Genomic DNA, 26,543 nt, shown 5'->3' with positions numbered 1-26,543 from the left:
ACAGTCGCACTTTAGCTAACCGATCAGAACAGATTCCAAAAATAACAATAAAATAGAGCGATTGGTAACACAAAATTAAGGGTAGATGAATTAGCTCATACACTAGTTGCAGTTTCGTTTATTTTATAAACATTTTGGTCGAAAACCAACATTTCGAGCTTTTGGTAATACAAAAAAAACCAATCTATAAAATAAACTATGCAAAATACGATTTGTTTTAAACCAACCCGAGAATATTAATCCCAAGTAATGCACGCAAATGATCCCTCTAATCAATGAATTGGAGATCGAATGCCTCAAATCAATTATTCCTTAGCTTAATCATCGTTTTCGGACACTTTGTAAATTGCCAACAACCAACAAGTACGCTCATAGTACGGAAGATGTTCATTTATTTCATTGTCCTTAGGGTACACAGTAGAACTTTACTTGGATGGCGTAGGGTAGAACGTTTTTTCCGGTGATTTTCACCGTCACAGCAGCGGTCGATCCGACGGTCCCGGAGCTAATGGCCGCCGTGTAGCCGTACTGCGAGAGCCTGTCCGCGGCCACCGTGATGAAGTCGATGTTCTTCGGCAGAGGTATACCGAGTATAACCTACATGAATGACAAAGGATCGATTAGTGGAAGCGATTAGGGCTGTCGTACCGTAAGTGCCAAGCCATCCTCGCAGATCATACCAAGGGCGGATTAGTGTAGGAGACGTCGATTGGCAGACTGGAGCCCTTCAGCAGTGTCTGCGAGTGGCACAAGATGTCGGTCGGTTGCTTCACCCCAAAAAAGTACGCTTGTTTCGATGTCTGCACGCCATTGAAGTTGGCCCCGACGTTGGCCACGGCCAACGCCATGGCGCCGATCAGCGCGTAACGCAATGCTCGAGCCATTCTGTCGCTGCGACGACGGTAATTTCCTGTTTGTACGACGATTCGCCGGAATGGAAGGCTTTTATAAACTTTGGCGAACCGCGGCGATGGCCCGGACCCTGAATCGGTGCAGCCAAAAGAAACACGACACCGAGAAACCCATAACCTCATTTCGGACTCCGGGCACTTTAATGTCTGCGTGCATCTGCAACTCATTTGTGCTCTGGCTGCTCCGGTCGTTCTGGTGGCGGTGAAAGTTTGGCGGGGAAACTTTATGTGCATTCTTGAGCCGCTGCCGCCCAAAAAAGGGGCCACAAGTAAACGGGTTCGGCAACGGACGTAAAATAAAATCCTGCAACTCGCTCCGGAGCTGCGGGAACTCTATAAAAGATACCTTTCGATGGCCGCCAGGCCTCAGTGCGAGGAGGTCCTGGTTCGAGCTGGCTTTTGACGGCTTTCGGTGCGATACAATGCGTCCGACGAGTGTCGCCTGCCTGGTGCTGGCCGTGTGCGCCAGCCTCTGGCAGCCCAGCGGGGGCTTCCGGCCGACAAACACGAACCCAACGGTCACCGAACTCGGGACGAACGCGGCCACGCTGGTGCAGTGTTTCGACAAGACGGTGTTCGCTAAAAGTCTTAGCCCTACGCTGATTTCGTTCATCAACGTGAGTTAGACCCCGCGTCCCGGACGGACGGTAGAATAATGTTACCGGTTTGCACCTTTTTGCTCGCAGAATAAAGCCATCAACTACGTCAAGGTGGAAACCCTCAACCCGGGCATGTACGGTGGCGCGAATGTGGAAGTTAAAAACGGAGGCGCCACCCAGCCGAACATTGTGCTCACGATCACCGATGGCAGCGGAAAGTCCATATTCAAGAGCAACGTCCAGGTGACGATGTTCTGCGCCCCTTAAGTCGCCCGATCCGAACCCAGGGCAACCTATTCCGGAGTGATACCGATGATGATGATGATGCTGACCCTTGACGGAGGCTGGCCACGTGTGCTGGGGCTTTGACAGCACTGATTGCGTTAGCATGGTGGAACTTCGGTGCACGTTTGTTCAAATCAAAATTAAATGTATGAATAAAATGAATATATTTGTAATGACAACATAATACCAATATGATAGCAATAAAGATTTAATATAATCATAACTAAAATAACAAATTCTTTACATCCTAAGGACTGTTTTATGAAAGAAACATATTACTCCAATACTAATTTTGGACCATATTTGCATGATGTCTTTGAAAAGGAACCATTCAGACCCCAATTTTATCTGCCAATTTCCTGCATTTTCATCACTTACTGAGTTACATCGCTTAGCTTAGACCCGAGTGACTAATTTCTAATGAATGCTCGTAGTCTTAGTCATCCGCCAGTTCTTCAGCCATTTTCGTTCTTCGTTCATCGTCGTTCTTCGTCGACTGAAACGGCAAACCGCTTAGCAAATGTGCAATGAAATGCAGGAAGACCCAAAAATGCACCAGACCGATCGGCACGAAGACGCCAAAAACCCGTGGAGGGGTTGGTCGCCTTCACTGTTGACCTACAAAAAATCCGGGACCAAATAAAAACTCCTGGTCGGGCCGGGAACGGGATGCATAAAACTCGGACGGCCCAATCTGCGGTTCGTTCGTAAGTAGGGTACACGTGCCGGACCAAAAGTGTCCCTCGACGACGTTGTATTGATATATAAGCCTTGCCCGGCCGGGCCAGTGGGCTCAATTCGTTCGCTGAAGGTGAACAGGAAGAAAGTACACCCAAAAAAGCTGTCGGCCCCCAAAAGTGTGGTGTGTATCCTTCGCAGAGCACTTGTCCGCCTCCGAACCCTCTCAGAATAACTGGCCCTCAGTCACTGGCCCAAAATGCGCCGATCTTGGTTTGCTTTCCGGTTCGAGGCCGTGGTCTGCAGTGGTCTGCTGCTGCTTCTGTGCTGCGGTCCAGCCAGTGCCACTCTGCAGATCAACGGCGATCAGCTGGTGGCCACGTTCGGTACGTATGCCGCGACCCTGACGCAGTGCTTCTTCGACATGGTGTACTCTGGAATGTTCAGCCCTCATACGGTGTCGTTCAACAACGTAAGTGGACGCGAACGGCGCTGGCATTAGGTACACAACATCCACCGGTTTCGTCCTTTTTGTAGCCGGCGGCCAAGGCCATCACTTACATCATCGTAGAGTCGAATCAGTCCATCGATCTGGGTGGAATCTCGGCCTCCATCTCGAGCGGAACCATCGGGACGAGCACGGCCATCACACTCCAGCTGACCAGCACGCCGAAATCAAACATCTTCCTCAACAACGTCCGGATCCGAATGTACTGTGCAGCGTAGGATAACGTCGGTTGCCCTAGCAACCGAATTGTGTGTGCGTAGCTGAGTGCTTGTGTGTGTGTCTGTGTGTATGTGTGAGTTTGAGAGAAAAGTTCGGCCCAATAAATACTGATGCGTGTTTCAATTGATCGGTGTAACTACTCCATCCGGGTCTCAGAAGGTGATCCGCCGGGCAGGTGGCCACCGCAGGATAGGATTGATTCCCTTTCGACAGCACCCTGTGGTCTAACTCACGACACCCCACAAAACGGCTCAGAAACAGCTCGAATCTCGCAGGACCATTTTGTTGTCCACGCGGCCATTTTCCGCTGCTCGAATCGCCGTGGCCACAATTTATGTTCTCCGCGCGCTCGTGTGCCGTGCATGTGATCGTCGATTTATAAATCGGCGCTCACTCACGATCACGTCACCGATCGTCCGGGGAGGGCCACGTACATGAACATTATGGTCCGCGCGGTCGCGTAAATTAGCTACCGGCACACAGCTGCAACAGTGTCACTGGGGCCAAGAAAGAGAATGCCAACGGCCAACAAACAAAACGTGCGGATTCGGCGCGGATCAGTGGCGGGTCGTGTCTACCGCCGTTTGGCCGCTTATATGTTGCTGTCGAGATCGCGATCGGGAGGTGAAAAATTATACTCCACAGCAGCCTCGGTGACTCGACTCGACGACCGGTACGCCCACAGGAGCACCCGCGGAAGCCGCTCGGTCTCGGGAGAAGGAAATCACAACCACAGCGACAACCAGCGCCCAAGCCCGGACAGCCCGACAATATCTGGTGGGCTCCGTCGGGGTGTGCGCGCCCCCGTGACGCTTGGGAAATGATTGTTTTTAATTATAAAAGTAATAAATATAAATGAGCCCGGAGCCCAAAGGCCGCGGGCCAGGCCATTTGCTTAAACATATGTGGCTCACCCGGCGGTTGGACCCACCCCGCGGGAGCGCAGCATAGGGAAGCGAAACTGGAAGCACAGCACGGTGGAACCCGCAGCCAGTGGAACACCGAAACGGCACGCTGGCCAAAAAAGCCGATGCGGTTTGAGGACTTACTGTCGTGCTGTTATCATTTGGAGTCAGTTCCTTGTTTCGCCAGTCGGTCTGTTTGTTTTGAATGTTTCTCGGCCATTTTTTCTCTCAATTAAACCGACCTGAGGGCAATAATCGCCCATAGCCCGATCTTTTGGATCGTCCATGCGCGGAATCACCCACCGTGCGGCGCATCGGGAACTCACACAGGACCCACGCCGGGCACGGTGGGTCCGAAAAAGGAAAAGTAAATTAGCAAATAAAGATACAAACAGGCGAGCGGTGAAAACGGTGTCGATAAGAGAGCAACCGACCGGCCGAATCGGAGCCTCGCATGACTAGGCGTGCATAAATTAGTCACTCGCGGTGGCGATCGCGGGTTTCGCGATCGCATTCCACACACCACTCCCACGGCCTGGGGTGGGCTCGGCCGCCCGAAAGGAACCGGAACGCCGGCCCGCGACGGAGGTGTCCCAGGACACCTCCGACGGGGGGCGTGCAGATTTGTCATTCGTAGTCGAGCGTGTCGCGCCGATCGGTTTAAACCATTTTGTAGCGACGGCACAACCACCACCACCACACACACACACGCATCGGAACACGGTGCAGCAGCATAGAGATAGTGGCTATGATTTATAGCCGCTCGTGGTGTGATAAATAGCGCCCGGCCCGGCCCGGTCCGGCCTGGATCGAAAACCGATCGGAATCGGTGCATCGATAAGCGGACGGAACGGTGGAACCGGAGGGGGTTGTCAAAACACGCGAGAAACACCCTGTCGTCCAGGCGGCCGGCCACGGAGGTCCACCGGGACTGCAAGTCAAGGTAGGCCCAAGGACCAGCAAACGGCCAGGCGCGTTTGTTCGATTTGTGTACCAACCAGGCCGATAACGATCACGATCACCCAAACAGACTCCGCAGACCAACACCGGGGGATGCTGGGTGGCGATTTTCGCGTGTGTACCTGCGGTTTATTACGGCGCTCGATATCTTATCCGGTGACATGCCTCCCGCGAGAATTAGCCGCACGCGGGATGATGATCCTCGGGATGCCGGGTGATAGTGTTGTTGCAACGCTGCTATCGGCTAATCAACACTGGCTGATGAACACCGTTTCTGTCAAGGCTGTAAGATTGGACAACGGCCCGCGGGGGTGCGGCAGCGACGTTCTCCTCTTAACGAGTGCCAATCGAGCATCGAAGGTTATTTCTACGATTTTTTAGGTTCGTTTTATTATCGTTACAGGTATTGGTGGAGTTAAGGTTTCCATATAGGCTAAGGTTTTTGAAGAAGGATCTGCGGGTCCTTTCAGATACAAGGAGTTCCTTCCAATAGACATAAGTCCTATTCCTCCAATGGACATAAGTTTAATGTATCTGGTAAATTTATTTGATTATGTGATGTGGTCCATTGGTCTTTTGTCTGCCTCGGACACGTTATGACATGTTCGGTTAAGTTTTGGTAATAATTCCTACCGAAACGTCTAAATGGGTCCTATGCTACTCTGATACGATGTTTCCTGGTTGATAGATATATAAATGCAATAAAAACTATTTAATAACCTGTCAGCTAACAAGTTTCGAGTGAGCAAGTGAGTGTTTCGAACCGAAAAGCCCATCACGACCTCACATCGGACCACGGCACCTGAATGCACTTAACAATCGTACAGCACCACTCGGGTTAGGCTTGCGTCACGTCACGGCGGTGAACAAATAAATGGCAGAAATTTGCAATTTCTGCTCAAATGCAGTTGCATTGCCAAGCGCTGCACCACGATCGCCGTGCCATATTTTATTCATCGATCATAAACACTCATTTCGCAATCCTTCTACGGAATGCAGCGGCAGCTGATGCCGCGGCGACGGCGCAATCGGAACCTCGTGGGGAAGGAGCCTGCGGCCTGCGGCCGGTGGGGTACCACAGGAGTTGAAGAGGCTTACCTACGGTTGCTTAGAAATTCATCACCATGATCAGCGGATTATTTGTGTCACTCGATTGCCAATCCATGCGGCCGGCGGCATGAGAAGCGCCGACCGGTGGCCTTCGGATTGCTGCAAAATTCAATCTAATTCCGATCGCGATCGCGATCGCTCGGACAAAATTATGCTCCACCACATACGTGCCACCCCCTCCACGCAACCGTCAGCCATCCCCGTCGTGGGCTACTTATGCTGATCGAGGACGAGGATCAATTTAAAGTGGTCACGTTTCTGTCCGTTTCTCTCTCTCTCTCTCGTTCGCTTGAGATGCCTGCTCGAGATGATGAAATTTTCCCATTTTTCTCATGCCATCTTACGTGTCTCGCGGTGTGTGTGTGTGTGCGTTTTTTGTTGCTGTTCTGTCCTTTTGATGCGTACCGCGGCTACCACACGGCAAGTACGCGGTCACGGTGGCCACACAAATTCCGGCGTTAGATACGAGCGGCATACATTTTTCACCGGGTGCACCGCACAAAGAAGAATCGTGTGACCGTCAGGCGACATAATTCACCGGCAGCGAGGGGAAGCGATCGATTACGCGGCTCGATTCACGCCACGGGTCGGCCACGCGGGTATTGCGCGGTGACAGGACACCAAATACGTTGCAGCAAGCGTCTTTGAAATGCGATCGCCGTGCCGTGCGTTGCCGTGGGGCTTTCACGCAAAAGATACCGGGGCGCGTGGCCACGTGTCCGGGGGCAGAATTGGTACCCGGTCCCGGTCCCCACCGTGGATAGCTTTCATCCTGCACTGCGATACCGGGCAATTACTATTCCCACCCATATTTCTCTGCCTTCGGCCGCAACCGAATCGAAGGAGCAGCGGCGAGATGGCGGCAAATGTTGCGAATGTCGGCGGCATCGGCGGGCTGAGTTATGGCTTCCGTTTACAATGGTCCCACGTCCCGGCGAACGATGACGAAAGCCGGCACCGAGGCCAACCGGGCGCCCACCGGAACACGGATTCCGGTCCGGCCTACGGCGGGCCGGGCGACTGTCGGCACCGCACCATGCTCCATATTCGGATCGGGCTAGCTATGACAAATGTAATTGTACAATAAATCCGTACCGATCCGGTACCGGGCCCCTCTGGCCGGCCCGGGAGATGCTTGAAGCCCAAAAAAGGGAGCGCCCTCGAGATGGCTTGTCTGCCCCGGGAACCATTTTAGATAGCCTCGCGCGCGAACCACGAAGTGGCCACGTTTTGCATGCAGCGCGCATGAAGACCGGTGCAAAAGCGACAGTCAATTTTATGCAATTTATGAACAGCGATTATAATATTTCAGTCACCGATTGTTGCTCGCGGTGGCGTCGAATAGGAATAAAACGGCACGCACCGAGCTGCCCCAAGAAGCTGGGAAGCTATTAAGCAATTGCCGCATGAAAGACGGAGCCATCGGAGTCTTGTATGTTTGTATTTTATGGGCCAAATAATTTATCAGCCTTTACCCGGCACATGGGCACTGCTTCGAAGAATAACCGACCCTGCCTTTAGAAGGTTTCTTTATCTTAAGTAGACTCGCAGGCGGCAGCTTAATCGAAGGAGGCGTTAATCGAAAATTGAGTGATGAGGTCGGCACAGTGAGATGAGAAGAAGATGGCTATCCGCTTGCATGAGGTTGTGCGCAATCACACTACTCAAGAATATTATCTGACCTTAATTTATGAAATAAATTTTATCGTTTTACACAGTTTTCGATACAATTATAGAGTTTGAGAAATCATCTGAAGAAAAAGTAAATTTAAAGAAATTTTAATAGAGGTTGAGAAATCACAAGAGATACGGTCAAAGTATGCTATGGTCTACAAATTAATACGGTTGGTTCATGGGATGACGTCAAACAATAAACCATCCCAGGGAATAGATTAAAAATGAGGGACAGAACATCCTTTTGCCATCGTCATGCCCTTCTAACACAATGTTCAGTATTCAAGACATCCCGATCGAAGCGTAAGCGCATAAAACCTTCAGCCGGCAGTCGCCTTGCGAATAATGCGTTCGATCGTCGTCGATATTCTTTTGCCCTTTTCCCAACCTTCGCGAGTGGAAGTCAACTACTTTTGCCAACTTTATTCCCCACTTAATTGCGACTTCCCCCTGATTCGAAGGGCACTCCGCTTCTAATTGCAAATGCCAGGCCGTGCGCCAGCCACTTCCGACACGCGCAGATAAGACAGAAACCCATGAACTTTCGATTTAATGTCGGCTCCATCAGTCGAGGCTTCCTTTGGCGAATCGTCCATCGTGCGTTGTGCGGCGCAGCCTAATGTCAAAACCGTCGCCGGCCTCCAAGCGTTCGGCGGGCCACACAAAGAATTCCCCAATTTTCGAAGGAACCTCGTTTTTTTATCGCTGGTTTTCGACGCCCGAAAGTCGGCATAAACATTACACCGAGCGGCTCCGGGTGCTCGTAAATTGGACGAATTTATTTCTTGTCAGCCAACTCGGCAGGCCTCGGCGCGCTGCTCGAGGTGTGCAGCATCGTAGAGGTCACACGCGCTTATCACCGCACGATCGTTCGACCCGCACGATCGTTTTGGCTTTTCTTTTGGGGAGGAAGGAACCACGATCTACCCCAAAACGGGCAACATTATGCCGGGGAGCATTGTAAGGGTTTGCGTGGTCAGTGGTCGGACCAACCGAGGCCCGGGCCCACAAGTTATGACCACGCCAACCAGAGACCCCTTGTCCGGTCCGCCCGGCGCCCGGCTTAATGCTCTCGTAAACCATCGGCGACCACGGTGGACGCTGGAGGTGTTTGGAATTCGTTACAAATGCCGGAGCCTCGCTCGCTGCACGTGTGTTTTTTGGGCGTCCCAGCTACCACCCCCGTTTCGTGGGGATTTCCTTCGCGGTGGTTGGTCCCTCGCCTCGCGGCAACGGCCATAATTCGGCGAATAAATGGAGCATTCGGTGCTAATCGCGCTAATAACTTATTCAGTCAGCTTATTCGGCGGTGCAAGGGGCAGCCCCCCGCCAGATTAGCCCGGGTGCCCGCGAAGGGCGTCCCAAGAACCGAGGGCGTCGCCCCGCAATTAGCTTTTCGGCGGCAGCGCCGTCGTCGTCGTCGGCGGCGGCCACCGCGGAACAAAGTCGTAACAAAGTTTTGTGAGGCAATTTTCACGCTCCATGTGAGCACGGGCCGGCGCCCATTCCGGAGCACACGAACGTAAATGTTGCACACACGGTGCGGTGTTTATGTTCCGCCAGTGTTCCGGCGGACAGAGACGTTTGGACTCTAATTTATTGGATAATTGTTCTTGAGTTTTTTTTTTCGCTTCATTTTCGCTAACCTAAGCGAATCCTTTTTATGCCCAGATTTAGAAGACGCTCCGGTTCAGGTACTTGTTGAAGTGCATCCCCGAAGGACTGTCTCCCGGGAGCATCTCGCTCCTGGGTCGGTGGTGCCTTAAACCGGCCAACCAGCCAACCAGGAAAACGGAACGGAAAACCCACGTTGGGAAAAGTTCAAGATAAAGCCTGGTTACGCTTGTGGCTCTGGCCACGCTGGAGGAACGATTTACGATTCCACCTGCCCCATAGGCCCATCCGCGATTCCGATGGCCAGCGCAAAGTCAACGAACCAGACGGACCGGAGTCGGACACGTGGGCCCCGTGATGCCTTTCCCTTGACGCCGTCGCCGCCGCCGCCTTCGCCGAAGCATAAAGAGGCCCCGCCGGACCCGCTTTCGACGGTCCGAGCGCGGTTGATTTAATGTAACGACCGGCGCATGGAAAGAAGATGGCTGAGTTATGGTTCCAAATAGAAATATGAACCACACCGGGGCCGGGCCCGCGAGATTCCTTATCACGCCGAGCCGAGCCGCGTACATAAAACAATCAAGCCGAAAGACGGCTTAATTATTCAGCCATCGTTTGGCCGTTTGAAAGTCCGTTTCGGGCGCTGCACTGTTCGCCGACGCCGAATGGCACCCGATCGCGATCGCGTTGTGGCGCTCGAAATTAGTCGACTATTGTATATTTGACCGTCGTTGTGCAGTATCAACAACCATTCGCCGTATCTGGCGCGCTCACATCTCTGCCCCTGAGTGCGGCTTGGGAGTTCTCCATTTTTATTGCCAACCTGAACGAAGTCGCCATGTTACTTACGTTGCGTTATTATGTTATCTCGCGTTGTATAATTTGCTTTAATGTCGCTTTTATCGGCCAAATGTTAAGTACAATTTATATTATTTTCTCTCCCGAAGCCGAAGTCGTCGTCGCCATTCGCCAACCGTTATTGAACCATTTGAAACGCCAACTATAAATTGATTCTGGTTCCGCTAACTCATTGGCGCCCTCGTCAGGCACGATAGGCCGTTAGGATGTGGATCGAGCGAAATGCTATCTTAGGCTCCGGGGGCTACACTTTATCACTTCGGTCCCACCCTTTTTGGCTGGCAGGCCTGCCGGTGGGTTCGGTTGCAACTCCCGTGTTGCCGCGGCCGGCCAGGCACACGCCCGTTTTGATTTGTTGAAATTGGAAATTAATTTGCCATCAACTGGCGCACCGGACGGCCCTGTCGAGCCCCCCACGGGAGTTTGGTGCGTAAAGGGTGCGACAACGGCCGGGAATTGGCCAGCCAGCCAGCCAGCCGTGGGCCAACGTGCAAGGGCTGGGCCACTTTCTGTGTGCTGTGTGCCACACCGTGGGCCATTCGAACGTGGCTGCACCGAATGCTGCCTTTCTCTCCGAATGCAGCGCCGGCCAATTGCCGGCCGCCCCAACAGCAACCGGCCGGCCACGTCAATTACTGCCAACCGTTTGAATATTTTGAGCGAATGCCGTTTCCATTTCTAGCCCGTCCAACGTGCGACAGGCGTCCCTGGACCATGAGGAGCCCGGGCCCCTTGGTTCCCATTCCGCGTGCAGGTCGCGTCGCGGCCGCGCTTATGCAGTTTCTCTAGGAATAATCGACGTGCCATAAATAAGAATTGTATACTTCTATTTCTGCGATCGGGGTGCACTGCTGCGGGCTGCCTACACACTCACGGGGCTGCAAGCCGTTTGCTTCTATTCGCTGTTCGACTTATTCCTTTTCTTGGGCCGCCGCCCCACCGGCAATGGCGGCGCCGCCAGAATGGAAGAATGGAAGAATAAAAAATTCCCTTTTCTGGATGACAAAAGATGAGATGGCCGCGTTAGGGCGAAGGGGCTCCCTACTACGTGTAGGGATTGGCCAATTGGTGATTCTATGATCGTTCTCGAGGCAGAAGACGTTCGTAGCTTTGCGCCCCGCTTCAGTCCCTTGTGCTGCCGCGCATCGTAACGTGTCGCACCGCACGGTGTGTATGCTTAATGAAGCAATAATCAATTGTCAATCTCGACGCAGCCGATCCCGGGGGCCGTACCTAAAATGTAATTTCCAATCACAAAACTGCGCGCCAGCTCAGCGATCGGCGATCACACTTTGTGGCCATTTTGTTGCAGACGCGATGCGCGACGGAGAGCGGCCCATATTTACCCCCGATGCCGGGCCGACCATTGTTTCACTTGTCTAACCCCTTTGGTGGTGCCCACTGCACGATGCACCGGAGAAGAAAGGGGAAATAGCGCAGCGGCTGCACACACGTCGCGCTTGAATGTCAACGTCGCTGCAATATTATAATCAACCCATGATTAATGGTGCCAGCGGCGACACCGATCGCTGCTGCAACAATGCTGCAAAGGGATCCGTTTGAGGGTTTCTTTCTCTCTCTCTCGAGATCTGAGCAGAGAAATATGTGGTTGCCAATCAAGCTTAAGCACGGTGTTCCTGGAGGCGTGTAGCGTGCAAGGACTGCACTAGGAATGTAATGCTTACAGCAGCATGTCCGATAAATAAGGAGATTTTATTTGAAAAAATATAAAATGCAGCGCCGTCTATTACTTAGTAACATGGACTTTCCAAACGCACCTAACTTCATGCCAATCGGATGACAGATTGCAAAGTCAGGCGCCTGTAAGTGTCAGCAGGTTTAGTACCCATGGGTACACAAGTAAACATGGGACACAAAGCAAATATTAAATATTGTTATGAATTTGCTTAAACATGTACTGAGACCAAGCTTATGGGAATAAGTGAGTGAGTAGATCAAGACCATAAGGACAATGCTGTTTACTTTTCATGATTCGAAGGGTTTAACCCAAAAGGAAGGAAGTTTAATCCTGAAGAAGAGTGTTTGTTTGAACAAATCATCAATTCGTGTCATTGATTACCCTCTGTATTCGCCAGATCTGTCGCCAGATGACTATGAAAGGATCTTATGGTCTCTATGGCTCTTTAAAATCCTATTTTGCATTACTTAAGAAGAGTTGCAGAAAAGGAATGCTGCACGTAATGTTCCACCGAACTGCCCATTCATTTTGCTTGTTCGACGCAATCAGGCTCCTTCGATGCTCGTCTCGCCAAACGCAAACGCAGTCGTTACGTAAAGGATCAATATTTCATCAGCTTCTGTCTAAATACTTTCACAACGGCGATCGACGGCCCATCTATCATGCCTTTTTGTTTCTGCATTTCGCGCAGTGACTCGAAAAAGTATGTTTGGCATCAATGGCCGCGTGCATTTCGTGCCGGACCCCGTTCCGTGGCGCGTCGTGGTGCGGACTTTATCGGACCATCCTCGCGACTCCGGGGGCTCCGGTGGCATTTTTGCTATGTTCGCATTACCCGGACCATGAATGACCGGTTGACCGGTCGACCGCGCAGGGGGCGCATAGTATACACCTCAGGGCTTACGACACCGGCGGAATGCTGATGGTTGTTTTATTACACCACCAGCACCGGCACCACGAACACCGCCGCTCGCGCGCAAAAAGGCCATCATTCCATTCCGGGTGCACGTTTCATTAGAGACCCGCTGTGGCGATATCGGATCGGATCGGAACCGAATCAGAAACGCACCCGCCGCACCGGGGGGATGCCACACGCGGGGCCACCGGAATGCTGCCGGGGGGGCTTGCACAACCTGAACGCAGCAATCCGCAGCGTTACGAAGGAGACCGAACCATTTCGGGTTGCCCGATCGATGCGCGCGCGCGCGCGCCCCTTCTGCCAGCTAGACTTTTGCCATTTCTTTTTATACTCGACGCGCCATCGACGGCCCAACCGTTGAATTGCTGTCAGTTTTCTTCAAGGCACAAACACAAAGTTTTTTTGTTTTTTTTTGCTGCCGCTGTCGCGCGATTCCGCGAAAGGAATCGGACCGAAACCGTATCCCCATAGTGATCCGTAACGATCGATCCGTGCGATGTGCGTGGCGCATGGTTGGCATACCGGCGGATCAGGAAGGCAACGCCTGGTATCCTCGCATCACGATGATGGACACGTTTTTTGCCCCGCAGCAATTGACGGAAAAGTGGTTTTCCAAATGGAGCACTCTTGCAAGCGAGCGGGGGTCCCGTTTTCCCCCGGTGCCTTATGCCCGTTCCACTCGATGAATGGCAGGACGAAAACAACGGCGGGGGGGGGTGCAAGTTTCAGCAGCAGAACGGCGGAAAAACACGTCACGCGACACAAAAACCTCGAAAGGTTCGTCGCTTTGACAATGATTGAAATCTCCATTCGCACCAAATCAATCAACCATCAAACGAGCTCAAACAAATCATTCTCGTGCGTCCGGGTGCGTCATTGCGCCGTCCGTTTTCTCATTCTATTATAACGGGTGGGGATTTGAAAACGGGGGAAACAGGATCGCAAACGAAATGACGTCGCGACGTCTCGGGATCATCATCGTCTGCGTCGGGACGAAAGCAAGCGATCGATCGCAGAACATTCATCAGTTTGTGCGATCGATTTGAATAGACCCGTCGCAGCGACCGCATAAATCCTTTGGCCATCAAGATGGCCCCAGATGGCGGCGGGAAGTGGGGGACCCTCACTTGTCACTTATGACGTTCGTCCACTTTATCACTCTATCAAACCGGTCGCTCCGGAAACGGCGGAAGAACTCGGCGGAATGACAGCGAGTTGCGTCTTGTGGGTCTCGCCCTCCCCCCCCGACTCGAACTCGAAGATCACGATCGTGCGATGCCGCCAAAGAAGGCCGAAGGATTATGCGGAATTTGCATTTCGCCGCCCGACAGCGGGGTATCGGGGTTTTGTCACACACCGACCCGACCCAGGCGACCGACCCCGAAACAGAGCGCCGTTCGGTTCACCCGAAACCTGTTATTTACTGCTTCTAACGATTTTTCTGTCATCCTGGCTACCGTTTCGTGGCGTCGCCGAACGCCCGTAAATACTTCAACCTGTCAGGGCGCCGCGAAGCGACCCCCGAACGTGCGCCCGTCTGGAAAAGTTCGGGGTTCCGCTTTGGGTCCCTCGCCTTCTCTCCCGGCGGTCCCGTTGGGTCCCGGCGGTGTTCCGTCTCCGAAGCCGCCGGAAGAAGAATGGCAATGGAATGGAATCGTGTTCAGAAAAATTGGAAATTTGTACAAAAACGAAAAGGGCGTGCTGCGAAGGAAATCGTGTCCACGGTTCACTAACGATTCTGGCGTGCTCTATCTCGCTCTTTCGGCCTTACAGTCCCGAGTGCGGAGACGCTCCTGGCAGCGTTGCGAAGGGTGGTTCCGCGCACGGCGCTAATTTAAACCATTTTATGCGGCCCCCCCAAACAAGTTGCCGCTCCGGGTGACGGCGACCGCCTTCGAGCAAAAGAATTCACCTTCGGGAACTGCCGAACCGCCCGGCGGCAGGGTGCGGGCGGATGGGAAAAGTTTCGACTGACATTTTCCCATTTCCCAGTTTGCCTTGACATGCGGGAACGGGAACACAACGGAGAAGGATGCATATTTCTCGGGCATAGTTTACATTTCTGCATAGTTTGCATTAATGAGTTCGGCCAGCTAGCGAGCGAGCGAGCGAGAGGGGACCGTTTCTTTCCGTGTTGGGTTCGTTTTTTGCTTATTTTTTTTCAGTTTGCATAAACCCCAAGAAAGCGCCTCCCATTCGCCGGGCACCGGGTACCTGGGCGCCGGCCCATTGGTTTGTGTAGCAAACCATAAACACCGTAAATGGAAGCCATTAGGTGATCGACGACGATTGGACCGAACTCACGTCAGTGGAGCGAGCCGAGGGGCCGATGTTGATGTTGTTGAAATATGTTGCGAGCATAAATTCTTCACTCCTGCCACAAAACAAACGCTCCTGTCCCTGGCCACGTCTGACGGGAGGTAGCCGCTTTGCTCGGCATCGGCTCGGCCAACAGCGGGACCGCCGGATTCGCTTGTGAAGCAAACGAGGTTTGATGTTTTTGATGGTGGAGTTGCGATTGTAGAACTTTTTTATGATGTTAAAAACCAGATGTATTTCGACTCGGGAAGGTAAATTACGGTCGCTTGCCATCGACACACGATGATTTAATTGTATTGCGCCAAGCGCTCAACAATATGTTAAAAAGTAATCACTGATTGGCAGTGGAACATAATTTGCAGCACACTCCGCGCCGCGAACTGCGATCATCTGCGTGATGTGCGGTCATCCGTCTGGCGTCTGGCTGTCAATCTTCGCGGGAGTCCGAAAGTGGACCGAGAAGGCTCGGAAGGAAACCAAACTCCAATCGCCCTTCGCCGGGCGCGGCGCGGCTCGTCAACGAATCTGGAACCCGCCTTACGGCCAGCACACGCGAATGTCACTAATTATAATGATCGGGTGCTTCAAGCACGGCGGAAACAGGCACCGGTTAGCACGCACATTTGACATCAATCAAACGACTCCGTAATCCGACACCAGGAACGCCCGGGAATGTCCCGGGCGCAGGGCGCGATCCTCCGTTTCCGTTCCGTTCCGTTCGCGATTCGACGACTTTGTATCGCCGAGCTGACCTAGAGCCTGTGAAGAGCCCGCGGGCGAAACAAAAAACCGACGGCCCAGGTAGTAATGGGCCCTCGAATCAATCTTCCGCTTCCCTTCGGAAGCTGCTAATGTTGCCCTTTTTGCGCGCCGACTAAACCGGGTGGCCAACCGGGCGTGCGTTGGCGCACGTGCCCCACGGTGCGACGGATTCCGTCGACGGGGCAACAATGTTGGGCAGCGATCGGATCGCATCACCACCGCGCGACTTAGCGTTGGCGTCGCTAGGGCCACCGTCGAAATGGTTTAAACCGGCAGAGCGCGCCACCTGACCGGACCAGGTGCCTGCAAAGGCTCAGTGCGAACAGGTTGCGTTACCCCCCGGGACCGGGCTTAATCAAATTAAACCTGATCGTCCGGTCCGGTCGCGGGCCCAGGCTTTTGCCCTTCCGAAGGTTAATGCAATCGCCCCCATGCACGCCGGGTTCAGGCACCGGGCATACGTCCAGTATTAATCAAAATCCCATAAAACGGTTAACCGGCACACGGCAACAAAGTACGCCGGCCACGGAAGACACGCGAAATTAAATAAACATTTCGCGATGGCGAGATTACGGCACCGATGGCCATCGGTCGGTGCCACCCGCTACGATCGTTCGCACTTCTGGTCTTCTGCGCACGGCGCAGGTCATCCCGCTTTGGATTCCCACTCGGGTGGCGGGACCAGTTCCGGCACAACACACTTTTATGACCCCCGCACCCCCGCGGGACACTGGGGCGGGGGTTTATGATTGGATCTCCTCTGACCGGGTGCACCTTTTTGGGACGGTTGTTTAGCCTTTAATCCGTAGAGGGCACTGGCGAAGGGCACCAAGAAGCGCACTGTCGTCACCGAGGCGCTTAAACAAGTATCCTTCGCTTGCGTGCAACTTAAAAACTGTGATCTCTATCGCTGCGCGAAAACAAAACGCAATTAGCCGGACTGCGGACCGGACCGGCCATAAATTATGTGCCTGGCCGCGCGCATCCCGGTCCCGGGGAGTGTAAATGGGTTTACGGCCGCGGAACCTGACGGGGAGTGGCCGTTAGACGGGTGGCCATGCACTTGCACGGTGCCGCTGACGGCTTAAAACCAATAAACATTGTCGCGGTCGCGGTCGCGGTGTGACTGCGAATGCGTTGCCCCTAAAACTTGCGACGCTCAGATGGCAGAAGTGCACCGTTAATGTGCTCATTTTCTCCGGACTACACGTTTACAGCGACCGCATAACGAGTGCATAAATGTAAACATTCCGGTGATTGGAGCAAACGATTTGTAACGAGCGGCGCACCGTTACGACCGTGCGCGGCACTGCAACTTAAATGGCGCGCATAAAACCGAAAACGGACCCGTTGTGTGAGCTGTTGAAACAGTTTTTTTGTTTGTGGCGAAACAAAACGCGGGTTATTTCTATATGAGCATGATTACTCTAAGGCCTTAGGGCTTGGGTCCGTTCGGTGATTGAATCTTGGCAAACAATTATACCTTTATGAACGGTCATTTTGCCTTTAATCCGTGGCACTTAAACACGGCGAGGCACCCCGGCAAATGGCATTTGTTTTATCACCTGCCCAAGAATGTTAATTCCGGGCAGGAGTCCCGACTAAATCACTGCTCATCTGAGCTGGCAATTTGAAGCGCTTTAAACGATTTCTAATAAACTTTTCAGGGCGGCTTCAAACCATAAAGAGGATAATAGTTTGCAGTAAACTCTGCGCTTGGAATTTCTTGGACAAGATCGTTGGAAGCGTTTTTCTTAAGACATACGTAACCTAGGCGCCGCCACTCCAAGACTATAAGAATGCGGGACTGACCTGAGCTGAGGAAAACATTGCTATTTCATCGACGTTTAAGCCTTTAGATGCGTTTGCAATAAGATTTGTTACGGAAGAACTCTCTCAAAGAAACAAAATCACAAACAAACAAATCAGCGTAACCGAATAAGTACCATTCTCAGCGTCACGCGAAGGTCCTGTGTAACGTTCGCCCGTTTCCCAACCTAAAATTGTCGCTTCGAGGGCCATGTTTCGCGTCGAAATTCTAGAACTTACGACTGAGGTGCCTGGAAGACTTACCCAAAACCAAACATTCAAGTAAAAAATTCGTCCACCGAATCCCCGCGGCAGAGAGTGTGGCACATGAACACGGTGATGGTTTTTCTTATAAATCTCCTATAAATACTTGCCAACCCGCAGCCGGAAAACGTCGTGACGACAGCCGCACATCCATCAAATCGGGGTAAATGATTTTTTAATAAGAACGCAATAAATTACACGCCTTCTGTCGCGGCGGTGGCACAGGCGGATCGTTGTGAACCGGCGGGGCCAACCCGGGCACCGGGGCGTTTGATGGATGCGGGTGCAAACTGAAATAATGCATAATATTAAAGCGGCAGCATATGCACCCGCTGCACGATCAAGGCGGTAAATAAATTGTTCGTCCCGTTGCTTGCAACGCAAAAGGTTCGCACAGCTCCTAGCGAGCCGCCGTTTAAGATCGCATCTAGTGCGCGCGCAGGATCTGTTTGAAAAATTACTCCCGTTTTACCCGGTTGACGATCGAGCTCCTAAATCTGGCGACGATCAGCATTTCGACGAACGTCTTCGCCGGGCGATGTCAGAAATCGGCAAACACGGCAAGCGAAACGGATGACTAACGACACCGTTTGTGACATAAATTACGGATCCCAACGAGCACGGCGGGGCTTTTTCGAAAGGCGCTCGAGACTGACGAGCGGCCCGTTTCCACGGAACGTCTCAAACCCCGCTGGGATGAAGTAAACAAAACCCGCAACACGAAAAAAAAGGAACACCTAAGATGCTTCCGGGGGACACCCGGGAGAGACAGCTCGGCCACTCGGCCACCGCGAAGCCACCGGCGTCGAATCGATTCGATCGAAGACAACAACCACATCACTCCGTCGATCGCTTATCAATAATTCATATTCAATAATTTACAGCCCCGGCTGCATCGCTGATGAGTCGCGGGGTCCGTCCATTACCGGGATCCACTCTGGACGGGCTGGCCGCGGGTGTGGCGACGGCTTTTGTCTCGAAAGCAATGGTAAACGTGTCACCATCGATCGACACATGTTGCGACGCTAATGCCAGTTCGGCCAATAAAATTCGGGAGGTTTGTAAACGTTTTTTTGTTTGACATGGGTGGCAGCGCACAGACAGACGCAGACGCAGGTTGTTGGCGGCCCCGGGGCTGGTTTATGACATGATGAGCATGCTCGAGCGTTGTGGTTTTCGAAAACAGTATGAATAGGCCACCCATAAATCACACACTTCCCAAAAAGGATTCCGTTGATGTCGCCAACGCTGATGGCCCCCAATCATCGCCGTGTGTTCGCCTCTCTAATGTCTCTCTCTTTCTCTCTAACTTTCCCTCATTCGGTTCGGATGGTGCTGTCCACAGTAAAGTTGAAGATCCTGTCCAAACCAAGCCACGGCTGCACGGCTGATTGATCTTTGTGGCTGATCCTTAGGAAGTGATTGAAACATTCGTTGGGCCACTTGGGGCCATCATCGCTGGGCCCAACTGCGAAGTGTGCCGATAAACGATTGAGGGTCCCGGAACCTGTTGGGAGTGGAAGCTGATGTTGGTGCTGATGGTAAATCATTCCTAATGAATCGCCCCGTTGGCCGTTAGAGTGGATTAGCATAAGTGGGTAATGGCGCACTTATGTGGCCATCGATTCGACAGATTATTCGCCTCCAGGCTGCGCACGGGGGCTTCGATGAGGGTAATCGTTTTTTGGGGTCCAGGGGATCGGCAGGGGCGGTGGTGGAACATAAATTAAATAAAATTAGCAACTCGACGGGCTTAACGGTGCTATCGAGGCCGTTCAACGGTTGGCCCATTAAGCTGAGCGGGAGGTGTCTTGAGAAGCATGGCTTGGCTCGTCCATCTGTTGGATCGTCGTCGTAATGATAGTGTTTGATAGACGATTTCAATTTTTGCGCGATATTTCACAACGCCCGGGGGGGTATTATTTTGATTCGTTATTTAATGCATCACTCACCTGATGGAGTTATTTATGTAGGAATCCTTTCTTCGTACAAATAAACCAGCACTATCGGTCATAACTTTTAACGCACAATTTTGACAATGATGCATCGAAAGCCTACTCGACATCGTAGCAGGCTTGGCGAGTTTCGGTACGCCACAGAGTCAACTATGATTGTAGAATCATTAAACTTGAAGTTCCCATTGCACGGTTTCAAATGTTCCAAAACGGTTCAAAACCAACCCACGATAATTCGATGGAAATAAACATTGACCGATCAAATGGCTAATGAGATGTCTTTAAGATTGGATCTTGTCTTAAAACTTGTCAATACATAAATGGACCACTTTATAATATCGTATACCTATAAACCGTACTGTCCTGCTAAAAGTGTATGTAAATTCACCGCCTGGTTGGCCTGCTCACCGCAGAAAGGCGCTGAGCCTTGCTCTCGGACATCTTATGCTCCGGATCGTTCCAGGCAACCGTCCAGCAACGATTGCTTGGTTTCCCGCCGTTCCAATCAGTGCAACTAAGCCCGATCCAATCTAATCTAAAGCACGGTGTGATACAACCCACCCATATCACCACGTACGGGGAGAGTGGACGGAATCAAATTCGAACGTCAAACGAAAGAAACAACACTCGACCGCTATCGGCCAACGGGCACTAATTGAACCGCCATTTCTGGAGCTCTCTGGACCGTTGTCCAGATGTCCAGATGTGTGCCACGGAGTTCCCCGTAGCGCTCGAAGGGCAAGCCCCCGTTCGAGCGGTGCCCTATGAATCAGCTCCGCAGGAATGCCTGTATCGATCGGACGGCGATCGCAGCCCACCCCAAGAAATTGGCTCCACGGCGATTCGACGGCTGCGCTCCAGCGTCCGACCCTGAAACCTGCCCGGACGGACACAATCGACGCCGGCTCCCTGGCGGATCGATCGGGAAACGACAAGACTTTCCAATCTGCGGACCCGAGCGCACCCTCCACGATCCTGGGGCACGGATTCGGTTGGGAAAATTTATGGTTTACCGATTTATAGATTTTATTTCTGCGCTCCCACGAGAGATTAGCTGTCAATTCGCGAGGCCTCCCGGCATATAACGCCGGCCGGATCGCGTCACGGGGGCACTACTTTATGTTGGTACACTTTCTGTGCTTGCAATTTTTCTGGGCCGGTCCGGGTACTTTTTGCCCGGTTTCCATACCTCCCCGAGGGGGGTTGCGAGTTCGCTTTGGCTTTGCTCCCGTTTCTGTGAGAGACCACGTGGAGCAGTCAATGTGGCGCGGGGCCTACAGTTGCGGACCCGTGTGTGACCGGCGGGTTATCTGTGGCCGACTATCGGTAAACAGAATTAGCAAAAACCGATCCCTAGATCCGGTAAGCTGATCGAACCGGCGCCCAGCGTTCTTGAAATGGGTTGACCGATTTCGATAAACTCAATCCCGATAGGCGTTACCACCGGCGCGGAGAATGCGAATATCGTAACGTATTTACCGTACCGAGAGGTGTCCCATTATGAAAAAGCAGCAAAAACTGTTGAGGTTTTCCTTGAAGCGGGTTCTAGGGTTATCAAAGTGTTAACAAAGCCATCGAGTTTGACCAATGGCTTCAAATTATGCATAAAATAAGAACGATTGATAGCTAAGCTATCGATCGATTTTTCCCTTTCAACATCAGTCATCCATTTCTGGTAAGTTCCATTCCATTCCATGCCTTTGCTATGCACATGTTTCTCGTATTTTACTTGCAAAGATGAAGTCCTAAGCTTTAAAGTAATACATGGTACGTCGACAAACGATGATCATGTTAAACACTTGTCTGATTGCACACTACAGTTATATGGGTGAAGCTTTATTCGCACAGCGCAAGCACAGGCTGTCCATAAACACGCAAAATTGAGCCTCGAACACCCTCTGGACTCTCCTGAGGCCACGAAGGTGCCTCCAGCTGGCGATCGAATCTAATTCAGTCCATCACGAGCGCACCGCATCTTTACTACTGCGACGGCGAAGACCATTATACAACATCGTTAGGTGTTGTGATCACCCTTAACAATCGTACATGCTCCGCCATTTGCCAGTAGGCCCCAGCCGCAACGGTCGTTCGACCCACAACCGGCCCAGCTTAATTAGGTGTGTATGCAAAATAATAAACATCGCAACATAATGAGTATATTATTGCGAATTTAATGGTGCCCGGTTTCTGGCCCATCGCGGCCGCACCATGATGCGAACGATCATGGTCATGGTCCGGCCATGAGTTGTCGTCCCATTTTTCATCGGCCTCCGCTGGAAAATTGGTCTCCCAGCGGGAGCTCGACACTCGATTCGATTCACCGGGAACCGGGTTGGTCGTCGCTTCTTTTGCTCGCTCTTCCGTGGACCAAAGTTGCGTATCGAACGATCGTCGCAATGACCACGACACGACCGCGATAGGGCGAGAAAAGGATACGAGCCCACCGTCTTCAGGGACACCTGCACCAGGAAGTGCAATGCTGGTGGAGCTGCCTATCAGCATAATCTAAACTTTATGCTCGGTCCCGTTGCGGCGGCGGATGGCGATGCGATGGCGGAAGATTCCGTAGTTTGCCTTCAACTGTGCCCCGGTTCGGTCGGGCGATAAAGTGAATGATTTATCGAACCATAAAAACTGGACTTAAGATCGGCGTGTGACATCTGATCGCCGTCTGCGGTGGTCGGAGTCGGAGGCCCGCACTATCTGGTGGCGCTTTCGAGCCGACCTCGAGCCATCACGATCACCGCTCGCTCGAGTTGGTGGGCGAAAGGATTCAAGCAGTACACCAGATCGCACCGCCATACGATGTGGTGGGTTTTCTGGTTCCGGCGATTAAATTATTAGAGCCGCTTCCAACCCGCGGGCCCGCGTTACCGAAAGTGGCACGGGAAGGCGCGTCATTACGTCTAATTCCAATAATTCCCGCCTGGCGAAAGGCACGGCTGGAGCCATCTGTGCTGGGAGCCAGCACAGCAAACAAACTTTGCCGGTGCCCGGACCCCGACGTTGTGCGCTGAAAAACGGAACGAATCGCCACAGTTTACCTGCGCGGTTTGAAAGATCGTTTTTCTACAGATTACCATTAACTTCGCGGCGAGATTCGAGCGCGTGCGCTTCTATCACGCGTGGCCCGCAGGGTCCCTTCTTGTGCTGGACCGCAACCGGAGACCGAAGAAGCGTTCCGGGCCACCCAGCTGGCCTACGAAGTGGGGGGCTGATAAAACGGTAGCTAATTTATCGAAATTGATTTCACTCCGGGCGCGATCCGGACGCCCGATAACATCCGTTTCGATCCGCCGGAGCCCACGGTGCAGTGGCGAGCGATAGAGCAATCAACACGGCATCGAAACGATTAACATTGGCGTGTACCGATGATTATGTGCGATTATCGTTTCGGTGCATTCGGGAGCCAGCATGACGCGCCCGCTGGTAACGCTGCGCCTATCAAAGATAATGACCCCTTTGTCGCCGATTGAAGGTTAAAGAATGTATCTTTCGTCATACCGTCGAATTCGATAGTCTAAATGTAGATATCTGTTTGCGTTGGCTCTACGGCGAACCATAGCCCGTTGACGGACCGTAATAAGCTGACAAGCATAGCCACCAAATCGTCACCCAAATAGGATCTAGCGACCTGCCGATCCGATCAACCCACATCTTCATCAGGCGGTAACACTTTCTCTTTCCAGACTTACGCCCACTTCCGGCAGACGACCGTAAATCCTAAGGGCCTTTCTTCAAGGTGCCCAACCAAACTGGTGACCCAGAGAATCTCCCCAGTGTGCAGCGGATTACGGTTGTGTCACGTGGCCCATTCTTCAATCATTTATCTTCGGACCAAATGCTCACTACCTGCCGTCCGGTCTAGGGGTAAAATCTCCGCCACAACTCCTTCGCACGAGGGTTGACCACCACCGTGGGACGCACTCGAGTGTGCAGGGCGCGCTGTTAGTAAAAGTGCACCAGGCAATCACCGTCGAGCGTAATCACCATTTCTATGCAAAACATGAGTGCACCAAGATGGCGGCATCGGTCGCCGGTGGACGATAATTTATTTCCCACTCGAAGGGAAAGGTTTCTGGTGGTGAGTTTTTTTTCTTCTCCTTCCCCACGACCATCCAGCGACAGGTTGTGGAGATCGGGCCAGCTTACGGGCGACCTACCATCGCCCAGTTTTCCAATCCACAACCACGCAACTGCTCGCTACAACAATAATACGCGCTGGCGTTCGACTTTATTTCACCCTGCGTCGAAACACACTTCTCGGAAAAGGAATTTTAAAGGCTCCGTAGGTCCCGGACACAGTGTGGGCATCCGGCACCGCCCGGCGTGTTAAAGTAATACTTTGGAAAATTATTGCACAACCGCTACCCAGGTAATGTGCGCCAGCTTGTATTCCTCTGCCAGACTGCTCAGCATAAAAGACCCATAAAAATTCAAATCATCCGTTGCGAGGCGTCGGTTCCCGTTTTTTTATGTCGCGTTTGATTTGAGTGCAGCGTATACGTGAGGTTGGTGTGGTGGATTACGTTGGTGTGATAATTTGAGAGCCCAAAGCCCATCGTCTCGAAAGGCTTCGGTTCGACACCAAAACAAGGGTTAGCCACGATGCGTGCCTCACTATCGTCGATGTCCATCTTACGTACGTGCTCAACATACGTAGCGATAAATATAAATTATGTTTATCCATTTGTTATTGGTTTATTGATAGGTTCGATTCGTATCATACCGTACTTTAGTCTTGTGCAACATGACGCATATCGTATTACAATGTTCACTTGTTCATTGTTTCGTTCATGATGTCATAATCAGTATTATGTATTGTGTATTAGCTGGGTGAGCTTCCTTCCAGCGCCCTATTATGATATGATATTATTGACATTGCTTCGTGTACCGTGTGCACTGAAGGAAAGTGAAATACTCTTTTGCATCAGAGATTTGGATATTTCATTCGTTGCTCAAAAGGTACAACCAACGGAGAAGTGAACTGCAAAAAGGTCCTACAAGGAATACGTTCTACTTTAGATTATACAGGAGTTGCTGAGCGATCATTTAACGAAGTGATTTGAACCGGGTGAGGAGCTAAAAGACTCCCAAAGTTCTATATTTCGACAGGTCCTGTACCATGGTTTTGTTCACTAAAGTGATTGCTGCTGCTCCGGATTTTGGGTTAAACATGTTTCCAACAACAGCTTGTAGGAAATTAGAGTACGAAATACAAAGTAATAATGTTGTTGTTTTGCAATACTCCAACGATGCAGTCAAATGGAATCCTGTTTCGGGAGCGTGTCAGGTTTGGTACTGTTTGCCGTCGCTTTGGGTGCCAGGTTTTGTTTCCTCTCATGGATACGCGGATACTTGACGCGTTTGCTAGTCTTTTGCTTTCATTTATAATTACCTACAAATTTGTACATTTCAAAAGTATTATCATCGTACAGTAGTAAGTTTGATAGTTGCTATTCTTTATGCAAGTGACGCTTTCGCGGTGTTCTACGCTCTGGAATTTTTAAACGATGACATCCTACCATATGCCGTTTTTCTCTACCATTCACTAGCTATTGATAATTTGTAGGTTTCCGTAGGATTGGTTGTTGTGGCACGTGGCTGGTTGGGCCACGACGAACTACTTCTCTGACGTAAGTCTATTGGTAGGAGGAGCAGAATTAAACTTAAACTATCCGGAGTCGGTTTCCGCTTTCCCGCTTCGCCGCCAACGATCGCACAGAGCTAAACCAATGTTTTTACATTCTTCAATGGAATACGCAGATTCGGCATGAACTCTGAACCATCCTCACGTTATTGTCGAGAGAGTTATTACATTACAAAAACACACGCACACACACATTCTAACAGCCTTCGTCCATCCTAGTCAGGTATGATGGTATTATTGAATGCTGCATGCGGCTGACGATCAACCGGCAAACACAGTTCGGTAGCCGCTGCCTCATCTCCATCGTCCATCTCACATCGTGCAATCATTGTTCGAAAAGTTCAAAATTAATTAAGTTCATTTGGACTACGAAAAGCAACCTGGCGTTACGTTACCAGCGTTAGCTATTTAGTTTGTTTGTTACAATTCCACCTATCATTTCTACATGCGCTGGCTCATTTATGATAATGTTCATTTCTCAGTTTAACTGAACGCAATCGTAACTATGCAATAACTAGGAATGGATTAACTGCATGAAATATAAACAAAATGTAAGCTTCCGATGGTTGTTCATGTTAATTAAATATTCGGAACGAAATCGTCCAGGTTTTTTGCCCCCACACCGATAGCGAACCAGTAGAAAGGTACACACTAATAATCGATTTTCGGATCATCGGATCAGCAGTCTTGTAGATTTGTTATTAGTTATACAAACTTACTCGTTTTAACTTCGTTCGTGCGTGCATTCTAAGCGATGTTCGCTTCGGTGTCTCGTGGTCGCACCTTAATCATAAATAATTATACCCTACCAAGCAAGACCCAAACAACTACGGCAGTGCGATAAT

The 26,543-nt window shown here is 51.5% G+C and overlaps 1 protein-coding gene across 1 annotated transcript; it reads right to left on the bottom strand.

The window, feature by feature from the left end:
- Nucleotides 1–405: 405 nt before the first annotated feature.
- Nucleotides 406–884, bottom strand: LOC128279124 (uncharacterized). Its single transcript, XM_053017844.1, has 2 exons — nt 681–884; nt 406–570 (listed from the first exon to the last, which is right to left on the bottom strand). Exons 1-2 carry the CDS (start codon nt 882–884, stop codon nt 406–408), a joined length of 369 nt encoding a protein of 122 aa, XP_052873804.1.
- Between the last annotated feature and the right edge of the window lie 25,659 nt (nt 885–26,543).

This window comes from Anopheles cruzii, chromosome 2 (assembly GCF_943734635.1).
Source record: "Anopheles cruzii chromosome 2, idAnoCruzAS_RS32_06, whole genome shotgun sequence".
In the NCBI taxonomy this organism is placed as follows: Eukaryota; Metazoa; Arthropoda; class Insecta; order Diptera; family Culicidae; genus Anopheles; species Anopheles cruzii.
Note: the sequence above shows the minus strand (reverse complement) of the source record. Positions and strands in the feature narration are given on the sequence as shown.